We start from the raw sequence: 27,438 nt of genomic DNA on the forward strand, positions 1-27,438 counted from the left end.
ATAATTTCATCTGTTTTTGGCTTCTGAGTCTTACACCCCTTCAAAGAGCCCTCTATGTACTTGAATGTGCTAACCTTTTATACTTTCCAAGTACTAGCAAAAGTGTATCCACACTTAAAAATGGTTAAGATGATAACTTTTATGTATATTTTATTACAATTTAAAACATTTTTCATCAAAAAAAAAAAGCTGTGCAACTACATCATTGGCTAACTCTCCAGAGCATGCTTTCCTGGCAGTGGATCTCTTAACTTCAGGATTGTTTGCAATCTGTGTAGGCTATTTTCCCAAATCAAATTCTGCTTCCTTTTTGTAACAGTTCTCTCCGCTCCTCTCTCACATTTTACTAAAAGCAACCAAGAAGAAACCAGGTCACACCTTCAATATTTTGCTTGGAAATCTCAACCAAATACCCAAATTCATTGTTTACAAGTTCTGTTTTCTGTATAATTATAGGACACACTCTAAACTTTCTACCATTATATAACAGACCCCCTTCCCTCCAGTTTCCCAAATCATGTTCCTCATTTCCTCTGAGACCTCACCAGCAGTCTTTAACACCCATATTTCTACTAACAGTCTGTTCAAGGCAATCTAGGACTTTTCCATCATGTTCCTCAAAATTCTTGCAACTTCTACCCATTACCCACTTCCAAACCACTTTCATATTTTTAGTATTTGTTACAGTAGAGTTGCCATAGTTTGGAGCTAGAAAAACATCTTTCTTCTGATGACTGAACTCACCTCACCCCTTCTCAAATCTTGCTTCTTCTTTGGGGCAGCCTCCTTGCAGACTCTGGCCAAGACTAGCCAAGAGTAATAATCCTGTGCTAATGATGTCCCAAACTCAGTCTTGGAACTGAGGACAAAGGGAGGCAGAAAGAGGGATACTTTCAGATTCCAAAATCTGTACTCCTTTCCTATGGCTGCTGTAACAAATTACCACAATATTAATGGCTTAAAACAACACAAATTTATTCTCTTTTGGAGGTCAGGAGTCCGATGATAGTCTCATTGGACTAAAGTCAATGTGTTAGCAGGGTTTGTTCCTTCTGCAGACTCTGGGGAAGAATCTGTTTCCGTACTTTTTCAAGCTTTTAGAGTCTGCCTGCATGCCCTGCCTCACATCTTCAAAGCAAGCATCAAATCACCTTCAAATATCTCTCTGCTTACATCATCACATTGCCTTCTCTGTATGATCACCTCTCTGGGTGATTGCCCTTCTCTTATGATTACATTGGACCCATCCAGACAATCCATTGTAATCTCTCCATCTCAAGATCCTTAAATTAATCACATTTGCAAAGTCCCTTTTACTATGTAAGGTAATGTATTCACAGGTTCTGGGGACTAGGGCACAGACATCTTTGTGAGGCTATTACTCAGCTTACCGCAACCCAAAATAAACACAAGGAACAAACAAGCTCTTGATAAGTATTTGAAACATTCATTGAGAGACACTATGAAACACTGTTCTAAAAACTTCAAATTCATGATATCTCTTGTTTCATCCTCAAGCAACCAAAAATGCCAACCAACAAACAAGACAAAATGTTAAATAAGGAAGTTCAGAAAGTATTGAAAGCTCTTGATGTTCAAGAGCACAAATTTCAGAGAGCACCGAAATCACAACTAACTGCTGAACAATCATTCACAGGAAGACACTGGAACTCACCAAAAAAGATACCCCACATCCAAAGACAAAGGAGAAGCCACAAAGAGGTGGTAGGAGGGATGCAATCACAATAAAATCAAATCCCATAACTCTTAGATGGGTGACTCACAAATTGGACAACACTTATACCACAGAAGTCCACCCACTGGAGTGAAGGTTCTGAGCCCCATGTCAGGCTTCCCAACCTGGAGGTCTAGCAACAGGAGGAGGAATTCCTAGAGAATCAGACTTTGAAGGCTAGCAGGGTTTGATTGCAGGACTTTTGACAGGACTGGGAGAAAAGACACTGCATTCTTGGAGGGCACACACAAAGTAGTGTGCGCATCGGGACCCAGGGGAAGGAGCACTGACCCCATAGGAGACTGAACTAGACTACCTGCTAGTATTGGAGGGTCTCCTGCAGAGGTGGGAGGTGGCTGTGGCTCACTGTGGGTACAAGGACACTGGCAGCAGAAGTTCTGGGAAGTACTCTTTGGTGTGAGCACTCCCAGAGACCGCCATTAGCCCAACCAAAGAGCCGGGTAGGCTCCAGTGTTGGGTCGCCTCAGGCCAAACAACCAACAGGGAGGGAACCCAGCCCCACCCATCAGCAGACAAGCAGATTAAAGTTTTACTGAGCACTGCTCACCACAGCAACAGCCAGCTCTACCCACCGCCAGTCCCTCCCATCAGGAAACTTGCAAAACCCTTTAACATAGCCTCATCCACCAGAGGGCAAACAGCAGAAGCAAGAAGAACTACAATCCTGCAGCCTGTGGAAGGAAAACCACATTCACAGAAATATACACAAAATGAAAAGGAAGAGGACTTTGTACCAGATGAAGGAACAAGATAAAACCCCAGAAAAATAACTAAATGAAGTGGAGATAGGTGACCTTCCAGAAAAAAGAATTAGAATAATCATAGTGAAGATGATCTAGGACCTCTAAAAAAGATTGGAGGCAAAGCTCGAGAAGAGGCAAGAAATGTTTAACAAGACATTAGAAGAATTAAAGAACAAACACCTAGAAGAATTAAATAACAAACAAACAGGGATTAACAATACAATAATTGAAATGAAAAATACACTAGAAGGAATCAATAGCAGAATAACTGAGGCAGAAGAACGCATAAGTGACCTGGAAGACAGAATGATGGAATTAACTGCTGTGGAACAGAATAAAGAAAAAAGAATGAAAAGAAATGAAAACAGCCTAAGAGACCACTGGGACAACATTAAACACAACAACATTCACATTATAGGGGTCTCAGAAGGAGAAGGGAGAGAGAAAGGACCTGAGAAAATATTTGAAGAGATTATAGTCAAAAACTTCCCTAACATGGGAAAGGAACTAGCCACCAAAGTCCAGGAAGCGCAGAGACTCCCAGGCAGGATAAACCCAAGGAGAAACATGACGAGACACATAGTAAACAAATCGGAAAAAATTAAAGACAAAGAAAAATTACTGAAAGCAGCAAGGGAAAAACTACAAATAACATACAAGGGAACTCCCATACAGTTAACAGCTGATTTCTCAGCAGAAACTCTACAAGCCAGAAGACAGTGGCATGATATACTTAAAGTGATGAAAGGGAAGAACCTACAACCAAGATTACTCTACCTGGCAAGGATCTCATTCAGATTTGGCAGAGAAATCAAAAGGTTTACAGACAAGCAAAAGCTAAGAGAATTCAGCACAACCAAACCAACTCTACAACAAATGCTAAAGGAACTTCTCTACATGGGAAACACAGGAGAAGAAAAGGACCTACAAAAAGAAATCGAAAACTATTAAGAAAATGGTAATAGGAACATACATATCAATGATTACCTTAAACGTGAATGGATTAAACTCTACAACCAAAAGACACAGTCTCGCTGAATGGATACAAAAACAAGATCCATATGCATGCTGTCTACAAGAGACCCACTTCAGACCTAGGGACACATACAGACTGAAAGTGAGGGGATGGAAAAAGATTTTCCATGCAAATGGAAATCAAAAGAAAGCTGGAGTAGCAATTTCTTATCAGATAAAGGAGACTTTAAAATAAAGAATGTTACAAGAGACAAGGAAGGAAACTACATAATGATCAAGGGATCAATCCATGAAGAAGATATAACAATTATAAATATATACACACCCAAAATAGGAGCACCTCAATACATAAGGCAAATGCTAACAGAGGAAATCAATAGTAACACAATAATAGTGAGGGACTTTAACACCACACTTACACCAATGGACAGATCATCCAGACAGAAAATTAATAAGGAAACACAAGCTTTAAATGACACAATAGACCAGAGAGATTTAATTGATATTTATATGACATTCCTTTCAAAAACAGCAGATTACACTTTCTTTTCAAGTGCACATGGAACATTCTCCAGGATAGATCACATCCTGGGTCACAAATCAGGGCTCAGTAAATGTAAGAAAATTGAAATCATATCAAGCATCGTTTCTGACCACAGTGCTATGAGATTAGAAATCAATTACAGGGAAATAAACTTAAAAAACACAAACACATGGAGGCTAAACAATACGTTACTAAGTAACCAAGAGATCACTGAAGAAATCAAAGAGGAAATCAAAAAATGCCAAGAGACAAATTACAATGAAAACACGATGATCCAAAACTTATTGGATGCAGTGAAAGCAGTTCTAAGAAGGAATTTTATAGCAATACAAGCCTACCTCAAGGAACAAGAAAAATCTCAAACAAACAATCTAACCTTACACCTAAAGGAACTAGAGAAAGAAGAACAAACAAAACCCAAAGTTAGTAGAAGGAAAGAAATCATAGAGATCAGAGCAGAAATAAATGAAATAGAAACAAAGAAAACAATAGTAAAGATCAATAAAACTAATAGCTGGTTCTTTCAGAAGATAAACAAAATTGATAAACCATTAGCCAGACTCATCAAAAAAAAGAGGGAGAGGACTCAAATCAATAAAATTAGAAATGAAAAAGGAAAAGTTACAACAGACACCACAGAAATACAAAGCATTCTAAGAGACTATACTACAAGTAAATCTATGCCAATAAAATGGACAATCTGGAAGAAATGGACAAATTCTTAGGAAGGTATAACCTTCCAAGACTGAACCAGGAAGAAATAGAAAATATGAACAGACAAATCACAAGTAATGAAATTGAAACTGTGATTAAAAATCTTCCAACAGGGGCTTCCCTGGTGGCGCAGTGGTTGAGAATCTGCCTGCTAATGCAGGGGACACGGGTTCGAGCCCTGGTCTGGGAGGATCCCACATGCCGCGGAGCAACTAGGCCCGTGAGCCACAACTACTGAGCCTGCACGTCTGGAGCCTGTGCTCCGCAAAAACAGAAGCCGCGATAGTGAGAGGTCCGTGCACCACAATGAAGAGTGGCCCCCGCTTGCCACAACTAGAGAAAGCCCTTGCACAGAAACGGAGACCCAACACAGCCAAAAATAAATAAATAAATTTTAAAAAAATCTTCCAACAAACAAAAGTCCAGGACCAGATGTCTTCACAGGTGAATTCTGTCAAACATTTAAAGAAGAGCTAACACCCATCCTTCTCAAACTCTTCCAAAAATTTGCAGAGGGAGGAACACTCCCAAACTCATTCTACGAGGCCACCATTACCCTGATATCAAAACCAGAAAAAGATATTAAAAAAGAGAAAATTACAGAAAAATATCACTGATGAATATTAATGCAAAAAATCCTCAACAAAATACTAACAAACAGAATCCAACAACACATTAAAAAGATCATACACCATGATCAAGTGGGATTTATCCAAGGGATGCAAGGATTCTTCAATATACGCAAATCAGTCCATGTGATATACCATATTAACAAATTGAAGAAGAAAAAGCATATGATCATCTCAATAGATGCAGAAAAAGCTTTTGACAAAATTCAACACCCATTTATGATAAAAACTCTCCAGAAAGTTGGCATAGAGGGAACCTACCTCAGCATAATAAAGGCCATATATGACAAAGCCACAGCAAAACATCATTCTCAATGGTGAAAAAGTGAAAGCATTTCCTCTAAGATCAGGAACAAGACAAGGATGTCCACTCTCACCACTGTTATTCAACATAGTTTTGGAAGTCGTAGCCATGGCAATCAGAGAAGAAAAAGAAATAAAAGGAATACAAATTGGAAAAGAAGAAGTAAAACTGTCACTGTTTGAAGATGACATGATACTATACATAGAGAATCCTAAAGATGCCACCAGAAAACTACCAGAGCTAATCAATGAATTTGGTAAATTTGAAGCATACAAAATTAATGCACCGAAATGTCTTGCATTCCTATACATTAATGATAAAAAATCTGAAAGAGAAATTAAGGAAACACTTCCATTTACCACTGCAACAAAAAGAATAAAATACCTAGGAATAAACCTACCTAACGAGACACATGACCTGTATGCAGAAAACTATAAGACACTGATGAAAGGAATTAAAGATGATACCAACAGATGGAGAGATATACCATGTTCTTGGATTGGAAGAATCAATATGGTGAAAGTGACTATACTACCCAAGGCAATCTACAGATTCAATGCAATCACTATCAAATTACCAATGGCATTTTTTACAGAACTAGATCAAAATATCTTAAAATTATTATGGAGACACAGAACACCCCAAATAGCCAAAGTAGTCTTGAGGGAAAAAAACGGAGCTGGACTAATCAGACTCCCTGACTTCAGACTATACTACAAAGCTACAGTGAACGAGACAATATGGTACTGGCACAAAAACAGAAATATAGATTGATGGAACAGGATAGAAAGCCCAGAAATAAACCCACGCACCTATGGCCAACTTAGCTATGACAAGGGAGGCGAGGATATACAATGGAGAAAAGCCAGCCTCTTCAATAAGTTGTGCTGGGAAAACTGGACAGCTACATGTAAAAGAATGAAATTAGAATACTCCCTAACACCATACACAAAAATAAACTCAAAATGGATTTGAGACCTAAATGTAAGACTATACACTATAAAACTCCTAGAGGAAAACATAGGAAGAACACACTCTGACATAAATCACAGCAAGATCTTTTTTTGATCCACCTCCTAGAGTAATGGAAATAAAAACAAAAATAAACAAATGGGACCTAATGAAACTTAAAAGCTTTTGCAAAGCAAAAGAAACTACAAACAAGACGAAAAGGCAACCCTCCGACTGCAAGAAAATATTGGCAAACGAATCAACGGACAAAGGATTAATCTCCAAAATATATAAACAGCTCATGCAGCTCAATATTAAACAAACAACCCAATCAAAAAATGGGCAGAAGACCTAAATAGACATTTCTTCAAAGAAGAGATACAGATGGCCAAGATGCACATGAAAAGCTTCTCAACATCACTAATTATTCGAGAAATGCAAATCAAAACTACAATGAGGTATCACCTCACACCAGTTAGATTGGCCATCATCAGAAAATCTAGAAACAACAAATGCTGAAGTGGGTGTGAAGAAAAGGGAACCTTCTTGCACTGTTGGTGGGAATGTGAATTGATACAGCCACTATGGAGAACAGTATGGAGGTTCCTTAAAGAACTAAAAATAGAATTACCACATGACCCAGCAATCTCACTACTGGGCATATACCCAGAGAAAACCATAATTCAAAAAGACACGTGCACCCCAGTATTCATTGTAGCAGCATTTACAATAGCCAGGTCATGGAAGCAACCAAAATGCCCATCGACAGACTAATGGATAAAGTTGTGGTACATAGATACAATGGAATATTATTCAGCCATAAAAAGAACGAAATTGGGTCATTTGTAGAGATGTGGATGGATCCAGAGACTGTCATACAGAGTGAAATAAGTCAGAAAGAGAAAAACAAATATCGTATATTAACACATATATGTGGAACCTAGAAAAATGGTACAGATGAACCAGTTTTCAGGGCAGAAATAGTGACACAGATGTAGAGAACCAATGTATGAACACCAAGGGGGGAAAGTGGCAGGGGGAGAGTGTGGTGGTGTGATGAATTGCAAGACTGGGATTGACATGTATACACTAATATGTATAAAATGGATAACTAACAAGAACCTGCTGTATAAAAATATATATAAAATAAAATTCAAAAAAAAAAAAAGAAAAAGGGCACAAAGTTCAAACTATTATTGTGTCCAAGGTCTTCAGGATATAATATATGGCGGTGGGATAGGAAAGGTGGGAGGGAAACGGAAGAGGGAGGAGATATGAGGATATATGTTTATGTATAGCTGATTCACTTTGTTATAAAGCAGAAACTAACACACCATTGTAAAGCAATTATACTCCAATAAAGATGTTAAAAAAAAGAAAAAGAAAAAAAGATATATGACCCTAGGAATTCCCTGGAGGTCCTTTGGGTAGGACTCCGTGCTTTCACTGCTGATGGTATGGGTTCAATCCCGTGTCAGGGGACTAAGATCCTGCAAGCTGCTAGGCGTGGCAAAAAGAAGAAAAAAGGTATGACCCTAACTTATTTTGTCAAGTCTCAACCTGTACCCTATTTATTAGTCAAAATAAAATTTTACCGTTTTCAGGAGAAGCCCCATGCTTTCCATTATCCTGTATTTGCTCAGGCAATTGGTTCCATCTGAAATCTCTTTTCCCCTAATTCTGTATATCAGCATCCTATTCCTTCTAGAACTTCATGTAAGGAGAATAATAAAGTGTGTATTATTTTATATCTAGCTTCTTTCATTTAGCATATACTTTTTTTTACATTCTTCAGTGTATCAGTAGTTCATTCCTTTGCACTGCTTAGTAGTATTTTATTGTAGACTATATGACAATTTGTGTATTCTTCTCTTGTTGGGTATTCGCATTGTTTAGGTGTTACTATGAATTAAGCTGCAATGAACATTTCCTGTATAAATCTTTGGGCAGACATTTTCATTTTCTCTTTGGTAAATACCTAGTAGTGGACTGTCTTTTTTGGTGAGGTATCTGCTCAACTATTTTAAAAGCAGATACCATTTAAAAATTTGGGTTGTTTTTCTTATTTTATGTATTTATTTTTTTTGCAGTACGCGGACCTCTCACTGTTGTGGCCTCTCCCGTTGCAGAGCACAGGCTCCGGACGTGCAGGCTCAGCGGCCATGGCTCACAGGGCTAGCTGCTCTGCCACATGTGGGATCCTCCCGGACCGGGGCACGAACCTGCGTCCCCTGCATCGGCAGGCGGACTCTCAACCCGTGTGCCACCAGGGAAGCCCTTCTTATTTTTGAGTTGTTGAATTCTTTCTATTTTCTGGATATAAATGTTAAAGCAGTAATTGAAACCGTGCACCTCAGATTGCGACTTGAACCCACGCGGCCGGGACTTGAACATGGCCAAAACCCTGCTTGGGACTCAAACTCACATTGTTTTAATTAGAATCACTCACCTGGTGTCTGGACTTACTGAGGCTCATGTTCTTTGTGTCTCAGTGTGGAAAGAATTCAGTGAGAAACAGAGTGATAGGTAAGAAGCAGATTTATTTAGAGCGAAACACACTCCACAGACAGAGTGTGGGCCATCTCAGAAGGTGAGAAAGGCACCAGAGTATGGGGTTATAGGGGTGGGTAATTTCACAGGCTAATGAGTGGGAGGAGTATTCCAGCTGGTTCAGGAAGGGGCGGTGATATCCAGGAATTGGGCCACCGCCCACTTTTTGATCCTTATGGTTGGCCTTGGAACTGTCATGGCACCTGTGGGTGTGTCATTTAGCTTGCTGATGTGTTACAGTCAGCATATACTGAGGCTCAGGGTCTAATGGAATTTGACTTAGTGGTCATCTTGGACCCATTTGGTTCTAATCAGTTTATGTCACTTCCTCTGGCTATGTCATTGTTTCAAAGGTTGTCCCCTGCCGCCTTCCCTCCTGTTTCATAATCAGCATTTACTTTATTATGACTTATGAATATTATTCATGGCTGAGCTTAGAGAATTATAGGACTATATATATTTTTTTCTTATAAACTTGCTTAACTAGCGGTAGTAATCGTCTCCCTCCCCCTCCCCCTCAGCTTATTTGTTTGATTGGTATTCTACATACATTTATGATTATGGTTAAATTCTCTGCAAGGCATATAAATCTCACAATGCATTCAAAAGCATCAGTCAGTACTTCAGGTGGTGTGTGTGTGATTTCTTTCCCTCCTCTGTCTCTCTCTCTCTCTTTTTTTTTGTTTCTTGGAAACATCCTTCCTAGAGCTGTCAGCACAATGAATGGAAATTACTTGCTCTCAAGTTCATCTCTGAAATTTCATACTCTTGAGATTTATCTTAAAAACTTCCAGAGAGAAGGTCAAATAAACAGGATTAGGGAAAGGGCTCTAGATTTTTCAATAGTAACACAGAAATCAGAGAACAGTGGAGCACTGCCTTCAAAATTTTGAGGGAAAATGATTTGCAACTTAAAATTCTCTCTAACCAAACTTTCAATCAAGCATGAGAGTAGAATAATGACATTTTACATTATTATGCAAAAGTCAAAAAATTTAGCCCCTATGGCATCTTCTCAAGAAGCTATTGGAGGGCTTCCCTGGTGGCGCAGTGGTTAAGAATCTGCCTGCGAATGCAGGGGATACAGGTTCGAGCCCTGGTCCAGGAAGATCCCACATGCCGAGGAGTGGCTAGGCCCATGAGCCACGGCCGCTGAGCCTGCGCATCCGGAGCCTGTGCTCAGCAACGGGAGAGGCCACAGCAGTGAGAGGCCCGCGTACTGCAAAAAAAAAAAAAAAAAAAAAAAAAGAAGCTATTGGAAGGTGTGCTCTAGACATGGGATCTAGGAAACAGGGCATCAATCCAGGAGAGACAAAAACAGGCATCTTCCTGGGCCACTGCAAGACAACTGTGCAGCAAGTTGAGAGCAGTAATCTCAGACTGGGAGAGTAAGCTGGACAAAAAAGGGTGTTTCCAAGAAACAAAAAGAAAAGAGAGAGAGAGAGAAAGAAATCACACACACCACCTGAAATATTGACTGATGCTTTTAAATGCATTGAAAGATTTACATGTCTTGTAGAGAATTTGACCATAATCATAAGTGTACATATAATATCACAAACAAACAAATAAGCCAGTGGTTGGGGATGGTGGGAGGGAGACTATTATTATCTCTAGCATAAGCATGAAGTTCACAAGAAAGGAAATAGAATCATAGAATACTACAACTCAGCCGTGAATAATATTCACAAGTCATAATAACATAAATGCTGATTACTGAGTTAAAGCTTTTGATAAAAAGACTTGGACAATGAAGGGTACAGAAGGATGGCTTTTGAGGATATGTGGGGTTAAAGATAAAATTTCCTTTGATGTTGTGGGAAGTCATAGAATACTATCCAAAATGGAAACATCAAGAAACGGCATACAGGCATATTATTTGGAAATGTGGAAGTAAATGCCAGGAAAACAAAAACAAAAAAACCTGTTGAAATAATTTAAAATGCTTATTTCTGGAAAGTGGACTCAAGTTAGGGAGGGGCTGGACAGGACAATGAGAGTTTTGGTTATAAACTTCAAAAATAGAAAAGAGAGATTAAAATAAAATATTCCAGAACCTTCCACCCTACCTCTCACGGGCCTCCCACATTTATCACGTCTGCCAGGCACAGAGGACTTGGCCCTCCAGTGACGTCTGTTAATCTCAGATCTCTACACTGATTGTCTCTGGAATTTTGCATCTATCTGGAAGGGAGATTGTGACCTCCGACAAGCTACTTAACTTCCCTGAATTCACTCACCTGTAAATGGGAGTGATAAACCTAGCTTGGAGGGATACTGTGAAAAGGCAATGAAAATTATGCTTGTAAAGTGGTTGGCACATAGTAACAGATCAATAAATATTAGCTTTTGTGGTTATTATTTCCTGAAAACAAACACCGTCCACTCATCATTAGCCAGTGAGAAAGAGGGTGTCTGTGAAAGTTGTCATAGTTTGAAGCCAGAAAAATCTTCCTTCGGGGGACTGTACTCGCCTCACCCCTTCTCCAACCTTGCTTCCTCTTTGGGCCTCTAGGGTGGACTCCGGCCGAGATTAGCCAGGGGCAATAGTCCTGCCCCCGGTAATGTCCCAACTCAGTCCCGGAGCTGAAGTACAAAGAGAGACAGCAAGTGAGCGCGGGTTCCGTTAGGGCGAGAATCTTGCCCAGCGGCAGCTTGGGGAGCCACCTCAGCGCGACGGGAGGAGGCGAGTCCGGGAGGCACCCCCAAATGGCTGCGATGGAAGCCCGGGGGTGCGCGCGGTCCGGGCGGCCGCTGCCGGCGCTGCTGCTGCTGCTGCTGCTGCTGCCGCCGGCCGCGGGCGCTGCAGGCGCTGCAGACGCGCGCTGGAGCGGGCAGGGCACCGTCCCGCACCTGCAGAGTATCTTCCTGGGCCGCTGCGCGGAGTACATTGCGGTGCTGAGCCCCGAGCTGCGGTGAGCGCAGCGGCTGGGGAGGGAGCCGGAGAGGGAGAGGAAGGGAGGGGGAGAGGAAGGGAGGGGGAGAGGAAGGGGGGAGGAGGAGGGGGAGAGGAAGGGGAGGGGGAGAGGAAGGGGAGGGGGAGAGGAAGGGGAGGGGGAGAGGAAGGGGAGGGGGAGAGGAAGGGGAGGGGGAGGGGGAGGGGGAAGGAGGATGGGGAATCTTACTGGGGAGGGTGCACTGGGTGGGGTCTGGAGGTGAAGGGTGTGTGTGTGTGTGTGTGTGTGTGTGTGTGTGTGTGTGTGTGTAAAAATGAAGCGGATGTTGGGGAGTGGATGAGGATTATGTAGCAGTGAGTTTGGACGACAGCCAGCGTAAGGTTAACCAGACCCAGGAATATGGTCTCCAGCTGGAATTCCCCGAGTCCAGGTACTTTGGGAATTCAAATTTCAGGTCTTCTAATTTAGAGGACTTTTAAAGTTTGAACCTCTCTTGCCAGCACTGTGCTTCTTACTAATTTTTGTTCCTTCCTTGGACACATATTTTCTGTTTTCATAAAGTCCCTCTCTTGTGCCAGTTGTTTTTATTGTGACAGATTTTAGGCCAATAAAAAAGAATGGAAAATAATACAGGGAACACCCATGTTACCACCCAGCATAAGAAATAAGTTACAAATGGGGTGGGAAATGGTTTTGGAAAGCTAGGTTGGACTTAAGGAGTTGCAGCAGACACTGGATGTCATACTTTCTGCCTTAGCAGGAGGTGGAGCAGTCTTTTTCCACACTCTGTGCTCACTCCTGACCTTACAAGGTCTTGCATGTCTGCCTGATCTCACCTGGCCCCCAACCCCAGGATGGACCTGTGTCTAAATGAAGGGGCACCTGAAGCTGGCAGACCATGTGGTTTACTGGAATTGTCACCTTCTAGCTCTGTGCATTTTCTGCTGTCTCTGTGAGCCTGTTTTAAGTTCTAAGAAATGTGTGTTGCACCTCTGAAAGACACTGCCACTTTCAGATTTCTAAATCCATCACCAAAGTTATTTTTCTTCCTCTTCTGAATTGGGGTTAACGCAAGAGTTATGACAATTTCATGTCTTTTTTGTATGCCCAGTTCTGCAGAGTTGATATTTGACAAAATCACTAGTAAAAAACTTGGAGAGAGAAACGGAAATATATCACACTGGAATGTGGTCTTTTTTTTTTTCTCTTCTTCTTCTTCTTTTTCTTTTTTAAACTTGTACTTTTCCGCAGGGACAAGAACTGCACAGCCATCTGGGAAGCCTTTAAATTGGTGCTGGATAAGGATCCCTGTTCTGTGCTTCCCTCAGATTACGATCTTTTTATTAACCTCTCCAGGCACTCCATTCCCAGAGACAAGGTAACTCTACCTTCATCTCGGTAAAATGTTACTCTGTCTCTATAGAGACAGACAGTGTCCAGGCCAAGCAACCAACTCACAAAGTGCGCCAGGCTCTCTGGTGGGAAAGTGGCTCTGTCTTCAACGGTGCTCCTGGGTCTCCTGCCTGTCCTGGGCAGAAGGAACTTTCCTAAGTCAAGAAGTCAGTGCAGAAACCCAAGAACATCAGGGCGTCACCACCCCTTTCCCACGGGGCCTCTACACCTGGCCAGTTCTGAACAATCTCCATCCTAACTGGCTCCAAAGGCCTGAACCTTTAGTACTTCAGAAAACCCTCTATGTCAGTATCCTCCCAGGAGACCAATCCCTCCTCTTAACAGGTCTTAAGATTATATCCATTCAGGACCAGTTTCTTGAAGAAACCGGTTAAAATATAATCATGTGGTTTACATGTCTGTATTCTGTCTGCACTCTAAGCACTAATACAGTGAAAGTAAATGAGAACATCTATGTAAATTGCTTGTTTAGAACAGTACCTTGAGTTTAAAGAAAGTTAGATACCATTTTTTATTTCTCTGACATAAATTCTTTTTTTCTTAATGAAGGACATATTTTTGACATAAATTTTTTTGAACATCTTTATTGAAGTATAATTGCTTTACAATGGTGTGTTAGTTTCTGCTTTATAACAAAGTGAATCAGCTATACATATACATATATCACCATATCCCCTCCCTCTTGCGTCTCCCTCCCACCCTCCCTATACCACCCCTCTAGGTGATCAAAAAGCACTGAACTGATGTCTCTGTGTTATGTAGCTGCTCCCCACTAGCTATCTATTTTACATTTGGTAGTGTATATATGTCCATGCCACTCTCTCACTTCGTCCCAGCTTACCCTTCCCCCTCCCCATGTCCTCAAGTCCATTCTCTACGTCTGCATCTTTATTCCTGTCCTGCCCCTAGGTTCTTCATAACCTTTTTTTTTTTTTAGATTCCATATATATGTGTTAGCGTACGGTATTTGTTTTTCTCTTTCTGACTTCACTCTGTATGACAGACTCTAGGTCGATCCACCTCACTACAAATAACTCAATTTCGTTTCTTTTTATGGCTGAGTAATAGTCCATTGTATATATGTGTCACATCTTCTTTATCCATTCATCTGTTGATGGACACTTAGGTTGCTTCCATGTCCTGGCTATTGTAAATAGGTTGACACAAATTCTTTTTTTTTTTTTTTTTTTTTTTGCGGGCCTCTCACTGTTGTGGCCTCTCCCGTTGCGGAGCACAGGCTCCGGACGCGCAGGCTCAGCGGCCATGGCTCACGGGCCCAGCCGCTCCGCGGCATATGGGATCCTCCCAGACCGGGGCACGAACCCGTATCCCCTGCATCGGCAGGCGGACTCTCAACCACTGCGCCACCAGGGAGGCCCGACACAAATTCTTAACTTGATTTTTTCATCGTAAAGCCATGTAACATTGATGTTTACAAATGAAAACATCTTAACATTGATTTTTTTCATTTGTAAAGGCAGGTAAATGGAGCTGGGAGGTTCAAATGCATAATAGGCTGAAAACATGATTTTTGAGTATATGTTGCCTTTGAACCTTGCAGCCTCTTGGGCAGTAAAAAGGGGAGCTGTTATTTTTGTTCTCCTTTCTCATGGACTTTGGTTGATAAACTCAGTAAATACTCAGCTAATTCCATGTACCAGGTGTTGTTCTCAGCCTTTCAGATGCAACAGGGAACAAAACAGCCTCTGCCCTTGGGAAGCATCCAGTCTAGACAGAGATTGCTGGTTGGAATACTGAGGATCTGATGGCATGATGAGGGGGATATTGTTATTTGTATTATTATTATGTGAAAACATTGTAACTTCATAGTGGAAACTATAAAGTATAATATAAAAGTAATGTATTTTTGAGGCACTTTACCCTTTAGGAATTCATTTTGTGATTGCATATCATCCTAACCACAGCTCTGGGAGAAGAGAAAGGGTTCATACTCCCCATTTTCCACATGTGGAAACTGAGGCACAGGGAGATTACATGGCTTGCTCAAGATCACACATTTAGTATATGACAGACCCAAAATTTGAACCCAGGTCCCTTGATTAAAAAAAAATCTATCTATAATTTTTTAACTACTAGAAAAAATATATATGTATCTGTATTTTTTCTCTTCTGGGAAAACATTTCATTAACATTTGCATGATACCCTTGGAATAAAGAAAAGAGAGCTGGTAGCACTCTCTGAATGGGTAACTAAAGACAAAAACAAAGAAGGTTCAGTTGTTGTGAGGCAAGTCCCAGGTGAATGAGAAATGCTTGGCCTGACTTGTCTTGATGCTACTGTGCCTGAAGAAATCTGTTTTGATTTCATTTTGTGTTGGTTTTTCCTTAGTCCCTGTTCTGGGAAAACAACCACCTCCTTGTCACCAGCTATGCGGAGAACGGCCGCCGCTTTATGCCACTGTGCAATGTTCTGTATGGCATGGTTGGAGATTTCTTGAGCTGGTGTCGACAGAAAAATGCCTCTGGTAAGACTTCTGCACGAATCACAAGAAAAGTCAGGGTTCCTATTTACTATGCATTTGCCATTTGTGCTAAGTGCTTTCGTATGCATTTTTTATCTCTTTGGATTCTGCCCCCCTCAAATCCTCTCAGGTAAAGTGGTCATAATAATAATTAAATAATAACAATGATAATAGAGAAAGAGAATCTATCTTTTGCTAGGTACTGTTCTAAGCACTTTATGGATATTAACTCATTTAATCCCTGCAAGAGCCCCATGGGATAGGTTCTATCCTGATTTCTATTTTGACAAACGAGGAAAGTGAGGCACAGCAAGACTGAGAAACTTGCTCAAGATCTCACAGTGTGTAAACAGCAAAGTCAGAGTCTGACTCCAGAGTCCTGCATGACTCTCACTATCCTCATTTTCCAGAGGGGCAAACTGAGGCTTTGGGAGGTTAAATGACTTGAAGAGCTAGGGCCAGGATTCTCCCCTCTTCTTACTGATTCTGAAGCTGCTCCAGGCCGCCAGCAGATATTTTGAGATTCAAATTATTGACTTAAAAAAACATTGCACAACGTGAAAGCTGAGAGTTAAGCTTTATTTAGGGCAAAATGATGACTATAGCCCGGGAGACAGCACTTCAGATAGCTCTGAGAAACTGCTCCAAAGAGGTAGGGGGGAAGGGTCACTGTTATGTACGATTTTAGTGAAGGGGGTGAGTGTGTGAAGTCAGGCACACATTTTTTTTTTTTTTTTTTTTTTTACGGTACGCGGGCCTCTCACTGTTGTGGCCTCTCCCGTCGCGGAGCACAGGCTCCGGACGCGCAGGCTCAGTGGCCATGGCTCACGGGCCCAGCCTCTCCACAGCATGTGGGATCTTCCTGGACCAGGGCACGAACCCGTGTCCCCTGCATCGGCAGGCAGACTCTCGACCACTGCGCCACCAGGGAAGCCCGGGGAAGCCCCAGGCACACATTTTGGCAGAGACCTGCTGCTAGTCACAAGGAACAGATGTCACCATTAATGATTTTAGTACTTTCCTAGATAGGAGGAGATGCAAGACTTGGGCTCATAAAATCTTCTCCTGAAACTATTTAACTATCTAAAGACCTGTTCTGCCAGTTTTTCCCACAGCCCAGAGTGCCTCATTCCTGATCTCCACCCTGAACTCCTTTCAGGGGGTGTTGAAGGTCAGCGGCTGCAGCGGCTCATGATTTAATCCTTGTAGAGGTAGATGGCAAGTGGCAATTTTGTAGTTGGCAAAATCACAGTGAAAGTTAAAGTCACAGGGGCTGGCCTGATAGTAAGGAAAAGGCTCTTCATTCATCAACTCCCATGCTAGGAGCTGGTGATACAGCGGTCTCTGCCCTCAGGAAACATGTAGTTTTGTGAGTGCAGAGAGGTGTGCTCTGAGGTGGGAATGACCCAGAGCTAGGAAGTAGCAGAGGGAGACACCGGCATAGACCAGAGCCTCGGGAAGCTTCCTGAAGGCTCTTGCTCTGGATGAGTCTTGAAGGCTGAGCAGGACGAAGGCCAGCAAGGAAAGCGGTTGGGGGGAGGTGGTCCCTTCGTGAAGACTGGACGTTCTTCCTCCCTGGGTATTGGAGTCACTTAGATCCCACATGCTGTGCGGTGTGGCCAAAAAAAAAAAAAAAAATTAACCTAAGCTCAGTTTTGTTTCTTGCTCCTCCATTCATTCATCCATCTATAAAGTTTGTAGAGTGCCTCCTCCGTGCCAGTCCTTGCTCTTCTAAGCACTGGGAACACAACAGAGAATAAACCAGGAAAATAATACCTCATCCTTACATTATAGGGGCAGGGGTGGAGGTAAGACCATCAACAGGCAAGTAAAAACATATACATATAATTCGCCATAAGATTATAAAGGTTACAGAGAAAAACAAAGCAGGGAAGAGAGGGTAGGGAGTGCTGGCTGGTGAGGAGGGGAGAGGGAAGCATTGCAGTTTTACACAGGCCCAGGGAAGGCCTCACTGAGAAGCTGATGTTTGAGCAAAGACCTAAAGGACTTGAGGAAGAGCATTTCCTGACAGAGGGAATAGCACGTGCAAAGGCCTTGAGGTGGGAGTGTGTATGGCATATTTAAGGAACAGAAAGGCAGGCAGTAAGTGAAGAGGCAAGTAGTAGACTGTGAGGCTAGAGGAATAAAGGAGAGCCAGACAGTACAGGACATTGTGAGGATGCTGACTTCCACTTTGCGTGAGATGGGAAGCATGGTAGGGTGCAGATCAAATGGACATGGCCATTCTTCCAGTGGACTGTGACCAGGAAGCCTCAGTTTGATGATCCTACAGAGGGTAAGGGAGAATAGAGGAGGGATGAGATGAAAAGATCATGAAGGGAGGGAGACTGTGGTATAATACAAATTAATACTTGGTCTTGGTCCCCCCGGTTCCTGGCGCACAGCTCCTGAAACCCTTGGACCCTGAGGAGTGATGAGTGTCTTTTGTATGGTAATGGGATGACTGGTGGTTGGGAGCCCCTAGATAGCTTCAGATGCGGGCTGGTCACCAAAAAGATAGAGGCATCATTAGAGAGTTGGGACTTTCAGCCCCATCCTCTGTCCTCTGGGAAGGGCCAGGGACTGGAGATTGAGTTAATCACCAGTGATTTAATCCATCATGTCTACTTCATGAAATCTCCATAAAAACCCCTCTCTGATGGGGTTTGGGGAGCCTCCAAGTTGGTGAGCACATCGAGATGCTGGTGCACCCAGAGGGAGCAAGGAAGCTCCATGTGTTTCCTTTCAAGAAGTTCACATTTTGCCCTGCTTCGTTCTCCCTGGAACGAATTGTCAGTTAGCACTTTCTCCTTTTTTTATAGAGTAAATGGGAACAAATCCCATTATATATCTGCTGAATTTTGTCCTTAAAATTCTTTTAAATGTAATACATTTTAACATTTTCTATAGATTTTTGTTTGTTTGTTTGTTTTGTTTTCTTTGCGGTATGTGGGCCTCTCACTGTTGCGGCCTCTCCCGTTGCGGAGCACAGGCTCCGGACGCACAGGCTCAGCGGCCATGGCTCACGGGCCCAGCCTCTCCACGGCATGCGGGATCCTCCCGGACCGGGGCACGAACCCGTGTCCCCTGCTTCGGCAGGCGGACTCTCAACCACTGCGCCACCAGGGAAGCCCAATATTTTAAATGTTATAAAATTTCTATTTTCTGGTTAAGGACTGTTACTTTCTTTGTCTATTTTTCTTGTATTTACTTCTAAGAACTGGGTTAACTGGAGAAGGCATTTCTCCCAACAATGCAAAAAAAATTATATATGTAATAAATATAAATTTTTAATACATAATTTTTAATATGGATATAATGTATAATATAATATTATTATATATAATTTTTGGATATATATATATTATATATATATGTATGTATATATCACTTGCTAGAGCTCCAGTAGAGAATTAACCCAGCTGTTTAGTTCTCTGCTTTCCTCACATTTGTGCCGAGCACAATGACAAATGTCTTTGTATCAGGGGTTGGGTGCTTCCTCACCAGGCTCCTTGTGGACTGGGTGGGCAGAACTATGAATGTTAAGCCCATACACATTATATAGAATGAGTTTCAGTATATTTTGTGGAGCCAGCAAATACTTTCAATTAATTCTTCCTTGATATAACCTTTGAAATAAAATGTGTTTGTCTGTTTTCCCTGTAGGACTCGACTACCAATCCTGCCCTACATCAGAAGATTGTGAAAACAATCCTGTGGATTCTTACTGGAAAAGTGCATCTATCCAGGTAATCCTGGGATGGCTGGCTGGGTGACTGAGCAGGTGTGGGATCTGTGAACAGGGTACAGAAGGGTTCAGAGGCTGGGCCATTGGGTCATTACTAAACTTCTGTGAGTCTCATTTTCTACCTTTGCAACATTCTGATTCACGCTCTATGCTCCATAAAGGGGTGAGGATTTAAGAAGCTAAAATGCTTAATGCAATGCCTGGTACAGAGAAAAACTTCTGAATGTTAGCTCCAGAAGAAGGTATTAAACAGTCATTATTACTCTGGTGTTGTGTTTGTTGTTAGTAGTTCAAATCAATGTGATTCTGATTGAGGTGTGAAGTGGGGTAACCCCTGCTTTATAGGAGAGCCTGGGACCCCTAAGATCTAGATGTGGGCGTCAGAGATGTGCACAAGGTTGATATGAACTGAAGAGGAGGCTAAAGGAGACCAGGGATAAGATGGAGACAAAGAAATGGTCCCCTAAATGTGGGTCTGTTTCTCAGAGGGTATTGTCACCACAGTTGATGATAGCTATCGGTAGCTATAACATGCCAGTGACTACAGCTTACATTTTCTGTCACCAGCGTTAGACCAAAGATTCCAAATAAAGAGGGTGCAGTCCTTAGCTCAACTATTGAGCAAAGCAAGTCAACAATTAACAGTTAGCTGTATTGACTAGAAGGCTGGTGGATGTCAGGTCCTTCTACCCACTGCCACCAAGCTCCTTTCAGGGCTCTCTGTGTCTCTTCTGGTCCTACTTCCTGCTCTGGATCACCAGGTGTTCACTGGGTCCACTGTTAATCAGGGTGAGCGAGACTTTGGTCAAATCCTCCACCACAGCTGCAGTTTGGAACTAAGCAGAGGGCCCGCTCCAGACAGAAGCATTCTTATTCCTGTGCTCTCCTGCCAGCTCCGGTCGGAGCCCTCCGTCCAAGCCCACTCCCCACAGGTTCTGCTTCGAGTACAGGCTCCAGGCAGCTGGCAGTGAGCTGCCCGAGAACCTCAGTGAGGAGTGGGAGGCTGTGGATGCATCATCACTTGAACATGGGATCATAACATCAACTTGGGGGTGATGTCAACATTATATGTTAAAAAAAAAATTCTCCCCAGCAGATCTGCCCAACTTCAAAGTGTGCTGGAAGCCACCATCTTATACTTCCTTCAACTCTAGAATGGGAATCTAATAATCCAATAATCATGCCCACATTTTATGAGCCCTTAGAATATGCTGGATAGTCTGAACATGAGGAGAGGTAGTATAGTATAGTGATGAGGAGAGGGTCTGAACTATAGCAAAGAAGTATTCAATAAATGTTAAGTATTATTTTAAGTGATTTGATCTTTACAATCCTATGGGGTAGGGACTCTTATTACCCTTGTTTTACAGATAGGAAAAATGAGGCACAGAGAGGCCAAGAAACTTGATCAGACTTATTACCCAGCTACTAAGTGCAGCAGCCAGAAACCAAATTTTTGACCATGACTTCATAGAGCCTCACTGTATCTGCATGCATTTTTTAATGAAAAAAATTTTTTATTATCAACGTAATAACTGCTCAGGATAGAGAATGACAAATTATAGAAAGTATAAATAAGAAAACTAATCATCCATATTCATGCTACCTAAGGGCAAATAGTGGTCATCAGACCTTGACATTTGCAGATTTAACTGAGACTGTTAGCCTACTTGGAAGCAATCTGAGACAGACGTGGCATGGAGTACCTTGTTGCTTTGTTGCGGCTGGCATTCGGCATGGCTCTGCTGGGCGTGTGTCACAGAGCTGCGTGATACTCCCTGCCGGCCCCCCCACCCGGCTTCACACTAGAATAAACGTTTTATCAGGGAAATTATATGCACCAGTAGTGTTCTCAACTGGAGATTTGGGAACTTCTCTGGACCTGTCTGTCCCTTGGGAATTTCAGGGACAGACAGGTCCAGAGAATATTGACTAATATTCCAGGACTTCTGCCTATTTATTTTTAACAGAGTGGAGCACATGCTCTGTCCACCTAGTCTCGCTTTTTGCTTTGAATGTAAGCACTTTCTATGTTATTGCATATCTTTTGTAGACTTTTATTAATGGCTGGGTAATATTTCAGACATGAAAGTGCCATAATTGACTTATCCTTCCCTGTTGTTGACGTTGACTGTTTTAGACTGGTTACAAACCATGCTGCAATATACATCTTTGTGCACATCTCTGTGCACCAGGTGATCCTTCGTGCTGTTTACCAAGTATTTCTGGCTCATCTTCTGAGCATGTGGTTTGCACTCATTCTGTCTCTTGAAGTTATTTACGTGTGACTTACACTGGCCAATAGGATGTGTGTAGGAATGACTGTGTGACATCTGGGTGGAAGCCTTGAAGAACTGGTCTGTGATTTGCCACTTTCTTCTCCCTTTCCTGATAACCAGTGACTCTGCAGTTGTGGAGACTGCATCAGCTTGGGTCCCAGAGCAAGGACATATGGAGCAAAACCCAAACCCCAAATCCAAACACTTGTGATAAACATGTAGTGTGTGCATGAAATAAATCTTTCTTGTTTAAAGCCACTGTGATTTTGAGGTTGCTTGTAATGCCAGCATAAGCTAGTGTACACTAGCTGATACAATGCTGGAATCTGATACTAGTTTGCATTATTTTATAATGGTAGATTCCCAGGCATGGAATTACTGCGTTTTTGACATTTCAATGCAATTTGCTTTCCAAGATATGCCAGTTTGCATCCCTCTGGCTCTATGAAACACCAAATTTATCACATCCTTGCCAGTATTGAAAATTGTCAATTTAAAAAACAGTTGACCATTTCATAGCTTAAAAATGACATCTTAGCTTACTCAAAATGCTTGCTTCTTTTTGCAGTATGCAAAGGATAGTTCTGGGGTGATCTATGTCATGCTGAATGGTTCAGAGCCAACAGGAGCCTATCCTGTAAAAGGGTAAGAATGCAGCACCAACATGTAAGACAAAGATGCCAAAATGTGTTTTTAGTTGTTTTGTTTTTTTTGCAGTACGCGGCCTTCTTACTGTTGGGGTCTCTCCCATTGCGGCGGAGCACAGGCTCCGGACGTGCAGGCCCAGCGTCCATGGCTCACGGGCCCAGCTGCTCCGTGGCATGTGGGATCTTCCCGGACCGGGGAATGAACCCGTGTCCCCTGCATCGGCAGGCGGACTCTCAACCACTGCGCCACCAGGGAAGCCCTTTAGTTGTTTTTAATGGAGGCTTAAGAGAATCATCCACATCCCCAGTCTAATGCTTGCTTCTGTAAGATCAGGTAGAGAAAAACAATTGAATGACCTGGAGATCAGAACTATGTCCGTACATTTATACCACTAACAGCTGATGAATGCCTGAATGAAATAAGTAACCTAAAAATTAAAGCTAAAAAGTGCCCCCCCTCAAAGCTTTAAAACAAAAGTAATGTGTAAGTCAACTAACATTGATATGGGAACAGTATCATATTGCTTTAGGACTTTAAGAAATGTCTTTCCTGTTTCTCAGGTTTTTTGCAGATTTTGAAATTCCCCACTTACAGAAGGATAAAATCACACGCATTGAGATCTGGGTTATGCATGAAATCGGGGGATCCAATGTGTAAGTTATGGTGCTACTGGTAATGATCTTTGTGCAAACATGCTTTTCTTGGATGTGATATGATCCAGTCTGATTTACATTTACATTTCTGGGGAATCAACAGTCTTCTCTGTTTCTAATGTGGTGGGCAGAGAAAGGCAAAGGCTTGACTTTCTGGAAATGCCATGAGTCAGTCCTCAGCCCAGAGAGAAAACCTCCTCTATCCAGATACTCCTCTCAGCCTTTCTGAGTAGGTCATTTGTGTAGGTCAAAGCCAGTTTTTCTCCCTGGTCATTTAAAGCTCAAAGGCCTCACTGGGAATTCACAGAATGGACTCATGGACCATGTAATGAAGACGTTCTTCTCAGAGAACAACCAGTTTCGCAGCTGGGTCTCAAATAACTGGCTAAGGAAATTTTTATGATCCATATTTTTCTAGGAAGCCACCAACTCAAGTGGTTATATCAGCTCAGATATCAATGCAAACTTGAACTCATCCTTCTCATCAACAAAGGGCACTGCTGGCAAAACTAAAGATAAAAAACGGAAACCCAGTTGGCTCAGAGACAAGCCAATAAGGCCAAGCCTGGTAAAAGCTGTGCAGCTGTGAATGATGGTGCTTCAGAAGCAGCTGGGACCCTGTCCTTCAGAGCATTGAAGCTACATTGGGGAAAGCATTGAGTGGACGTGTTATTGAAATAATGTTTTGGATGAATCTTAGCAAGTTCCCCATTTCAGTCCGCCAGGACCCCCTAAGACTCACCATATAGTGAGTGATATTTTTTTCTCTTGGGCAGTAGATTAAATTTGCAAATGACTTATTACATAGTCATACCAGAATCTGCTCTTCTTTTCCCAGAAGACAACTTATACTTATTGTTGCATGAAAAACAATGTGTATTGTTTTTCTTGTTTCTGTGAGAAGTTGCTTTTTGTCTAGATATTATGCTTGCTTGTTGTTTTAATGTATCTATCAGAGAAAGATAGTCCTTTGAATCTTTTGTTTTTAAAACATCTTTATTGGAGTATAATTGCTTTACATTGTTATGTTAGTTTCTGCTGTATAACAAAGTGAATCAGCTATACGTATACATATATCCCCATATCCCCTCCCTCTTGCATCTCCCTCCCACCCTCCCTATTCCACCCCCTTAGGTGGTCACAAAGCACCGAGCTGATCTCCCTGTGCTATGCAGCTGCTTCCCACTCGCTATCCATTTTACATTTGGTAGTGTATATATGTCCATGCCACTCTCTCACTTCTTCCCAGCTTATCCTTCCCTCTCCCCATGTCCTCAAGTCCATTCTCTACGTCTGCGTCTTTATTCCTGTCCTGCCCCTAGGTTCTTCAGAACCATTTTTATTTTCTTAGATTCCATATATACATGTTTGCATACGGTATTTGTTTTTCTCTTTCTGACTTACTCACTCTGTATGACAGACTCTAGGTCCATCCACTTCACTATAAATAACTCAATTTATATTTCTTTTTATGGCTGAGTAATATTCCATTGTATATATGTGCCACATCTTCTTTATCCATTCATCTGATGATGGACACTTAGGTTGCTTCCATGTCCTGGCTATTGTAAATAGTGCTGCAATGAACATTGTGGTACATGACTCTTTTTGAATTATGGTTTTCTCAGGGTATATGCCCAGTGGTGGGATTGCTGGGTCATGTGGTAGTTCTATTTTTAACTTTTTAAGGAACCTCCATACTGGTCCCCCTAGTGGCTGTATCAATTTACATCCCCACCAACAGTGCAAGAGGGTTCAAGAGGTTTTCTCCACACCCACTCCGCATTTATTGTTTGTAGATATTTTAACGATGGCCATTCTGACCAATGTGAGATGATATCTCATTGTAGTTTTTTATTTTTTTTACATCTTTATTGGAGTATAATTGCTTTACAATGATGTGTTAGTTTCTGCTTTATAACAAAGTGTCATTGTAGTTTTGATTTGCATTTCTCTACTGATTAGTGATGTTGAGCATCCTTTCATGTGTTTGTTGGCAATCTGTATATCTTCTTTGGTGAAATGTCTATTTAGGTCTTCTGCCCATTTTTGGATTGGGTTTTTTGTTTTTTTGATATTGAGCTGCATAAACTGCTTGTATATTTTGGAGATTAATCCTTTGTAGTTGCTTCATTTGCAAATATTTTCTCCCATTCTGAGGGTTGTCTTTTTGTCTTGCTTATGGTTTCCTTTGCTGTGCAAAAAGCTTTTAAGTTTCATTAGGTCACATTTGTTTATTTTTGTTTTCTTTGAATCTGTTTTTAATGAGATAAGGAAATTGCAATTCATTGTCATCTCAGCCCATTATTTCTGTGTCAGGAGAGATGATAAAGGGGTAAGAACACCTGGTTGTCTACATCTGTGCCACAGGATGGAGGTGCAGGTCATGAGCTAAGAAAAGGGGGTCCCAAACTGCTCAGATTTTAGGGGAAAAAATCATAGAGAGTGAAAAATCACATGGCTGATAGCTAATTGTGTTTAGCACTGCTTTGATTGCTTTTATTTAAAAAAAAATTAAATAACCTATTGACTGAGCTCTGTGTCTAGGTGTCCTGAAACCTCCATGTCATTGCTTACCAAAAAATTCTAAGTAGTGAACTTGGCCCAGAGAAGGACATAGTCCCAGATTTTGGCAAGGTTCTAAAACATGATGTCACTCAACACCTTACCCTCTTCATTCCCGTAATGCCTAGAATTCCACTTCTGTGAAAACTTCCTCCAATGGCTCATTTCCTCCCTGTACACTCCCTCTCTGTTAATTTTATAGTGGGGAGGCTGTTCACCTTCCCACTCCAGGTAAACTGAGGCCAGATCCTGTCTGCAACCTGAATAACATACCTACTCATCTCAGCTGGCAGTGTTGTACCCACCTCTGCCTTTATCAATCCCCCTGCTTAACTCTGACCGTCGGGAGGGCAAGAATCCTTGTTGTTGAGAACGTGGGGACATAGACATCTTATACTCTGTTGGGGTGGTCAACATGGGGTTCAGTGTGGCAGTGCCATCAAAAGCCTTAAAAAGCATTCAAAACCTCGGTGACAGGAAACCTACTTTCAGGAATGTATGCTAAGGAAGCAAATAATTAAGCATGTGCATGAGAATGAAACTTCAACAAGGTTTTTTTGTAGTGTCAATGACATTGAAATATAGGAATAAACCTTGGTCTTTAACAAGAGGCGACTGCGTTTATGAATTGTGTTCTGATTATGTAAGGTAGACCAGGCAGGAATTAAAAATAATGGCAGAGAGGTATATATGTATATACACAGACATGGGCAAACGCATATTACAAAATGCGTTGGGCAGCAGAATCACATTGTAATATTTTAAAACTCTTGTGGGAATAAATATACTGTAAGTCTAGAATGATGTACACCAAAATGTTAGCAGCAGTTATCTCTACTGATGTGAGATTTGGGGTTTTTTCCCTTTTGTTTATCTACGTTTTCTCATATTTTTGACATGTATGTTTTTGTTTCCATTTGAAGCTTAACTTAATACACTCTGGGTTGAACAGGCTGGCACTCACCTTTGGTCAGGCTCGGCGCACAAGCACAGCGCTGCGTTGGCGGGCGGGGCTGTGATGAGCCCTGTGGAGCACCGCGCATGCGCCGGCAGAAGCCCTCCGAAGGCCTGTGACTTGCAAAACTTCGGGCAGGTTTGAAAGCTCAGAGCACCCCGTCCTGGGCACCCGCTGCTTGACTGCTGGCAGCCTTTTTGGGTCCAGAGAATTTGCCACGTATTTCTCCAGAGAGGAGAACATCTAGGGAGCACACGGTCAAAATATTTTTTTGATTAACACAGAAACAGCTCCCCCCATCCTCTCCTCCTTCTATTTTGATAGTTTTTATGTTTTTGTGTTTCAGGGAATCCTGTGGAGAAGGCAGTGTGAAAATCCTGGAAGAGAGACTGGAGAAAATGGGTTTCCAGTATAGCTGTATCAATGACTACAAGTAGGTGGCAAATTATAGTCAGTGTATATATTCAAAGGAGGAGCAGAGGGTTGCCGAAAAGGTTTTTCAGAGATCAGCTCCAAAGCCCACGGAACTGTGCCTTCTGGGTTGTCACTGGGTGTGGGGACTGGGAGTGCCTTCTGGCCAGGGTTCCACCTGGCTCCCGCCCACTTCTGTCCAGAGTCCTTTTTAATGACG

At 42.0% G+C, this 27,438-nt stretch overlaps 1 protein-coding gene across 1 annotated transcript in view; it reads left to right on the top strand.

Moving 5' to 3' along the window:
* Nucleotides 1-11,884: 11,884 nt before the first annotated feature.
* BST1 (bone marrow stromal cell antigen 1) overlaps nucleotides 11,885-27,438 on the top strand; it is a gene marked incomplete at its 5' end in the record, with an annotated part of 28,943 nt that continues 13,389 nt past the window's right edge. Inside the window, 7 exons of the mRNA XM_082608523.1 lie at nucleotides 11,885-12,081; nucleotides 13,315-13,441; nucleotides 15,827-15,962; nucleotides 19,626-19,708; nucleotides 22,555-22,631; nucleotides 23,195-23,287; nucleotides 27,154-27,240. Coding sequence (XP_082464649.1) covers nucleotides 11,885-12,081; nucleotides 13,315-13,441; nucleotides 15,827-15,962; nucleotides 19,626-19,708; nucleotides 22,555-22,631; nucleotides 23,195-23,287; nucleotides 27,154-27,240 — 800 coding nt within the window. The remainder of the gene's footprint in view (nucleotides 12,082-13,314; nucleotides 13,442-15,826; nucleotides 15,963-19,625; nucleotides 19,709-22,554; nucleotides 22,632-23,194; nucleotides 23,288-27,153; nucleotides 27,241-27,438) is intronic.

The sequence above is a fragment of the Mesoplodon mirus genome (genome assembly GCF_964341445.2).
Source record: "Mesoplodon mirus genome assembly, chromosome: 2".
Classification (NCBI taxonomy): Eukaryota; Metazoa; Chordata; class Mammalia; order Artiodactyla; family Ziphiidae; genus Mesoplodon; species Mesoplodon mirus.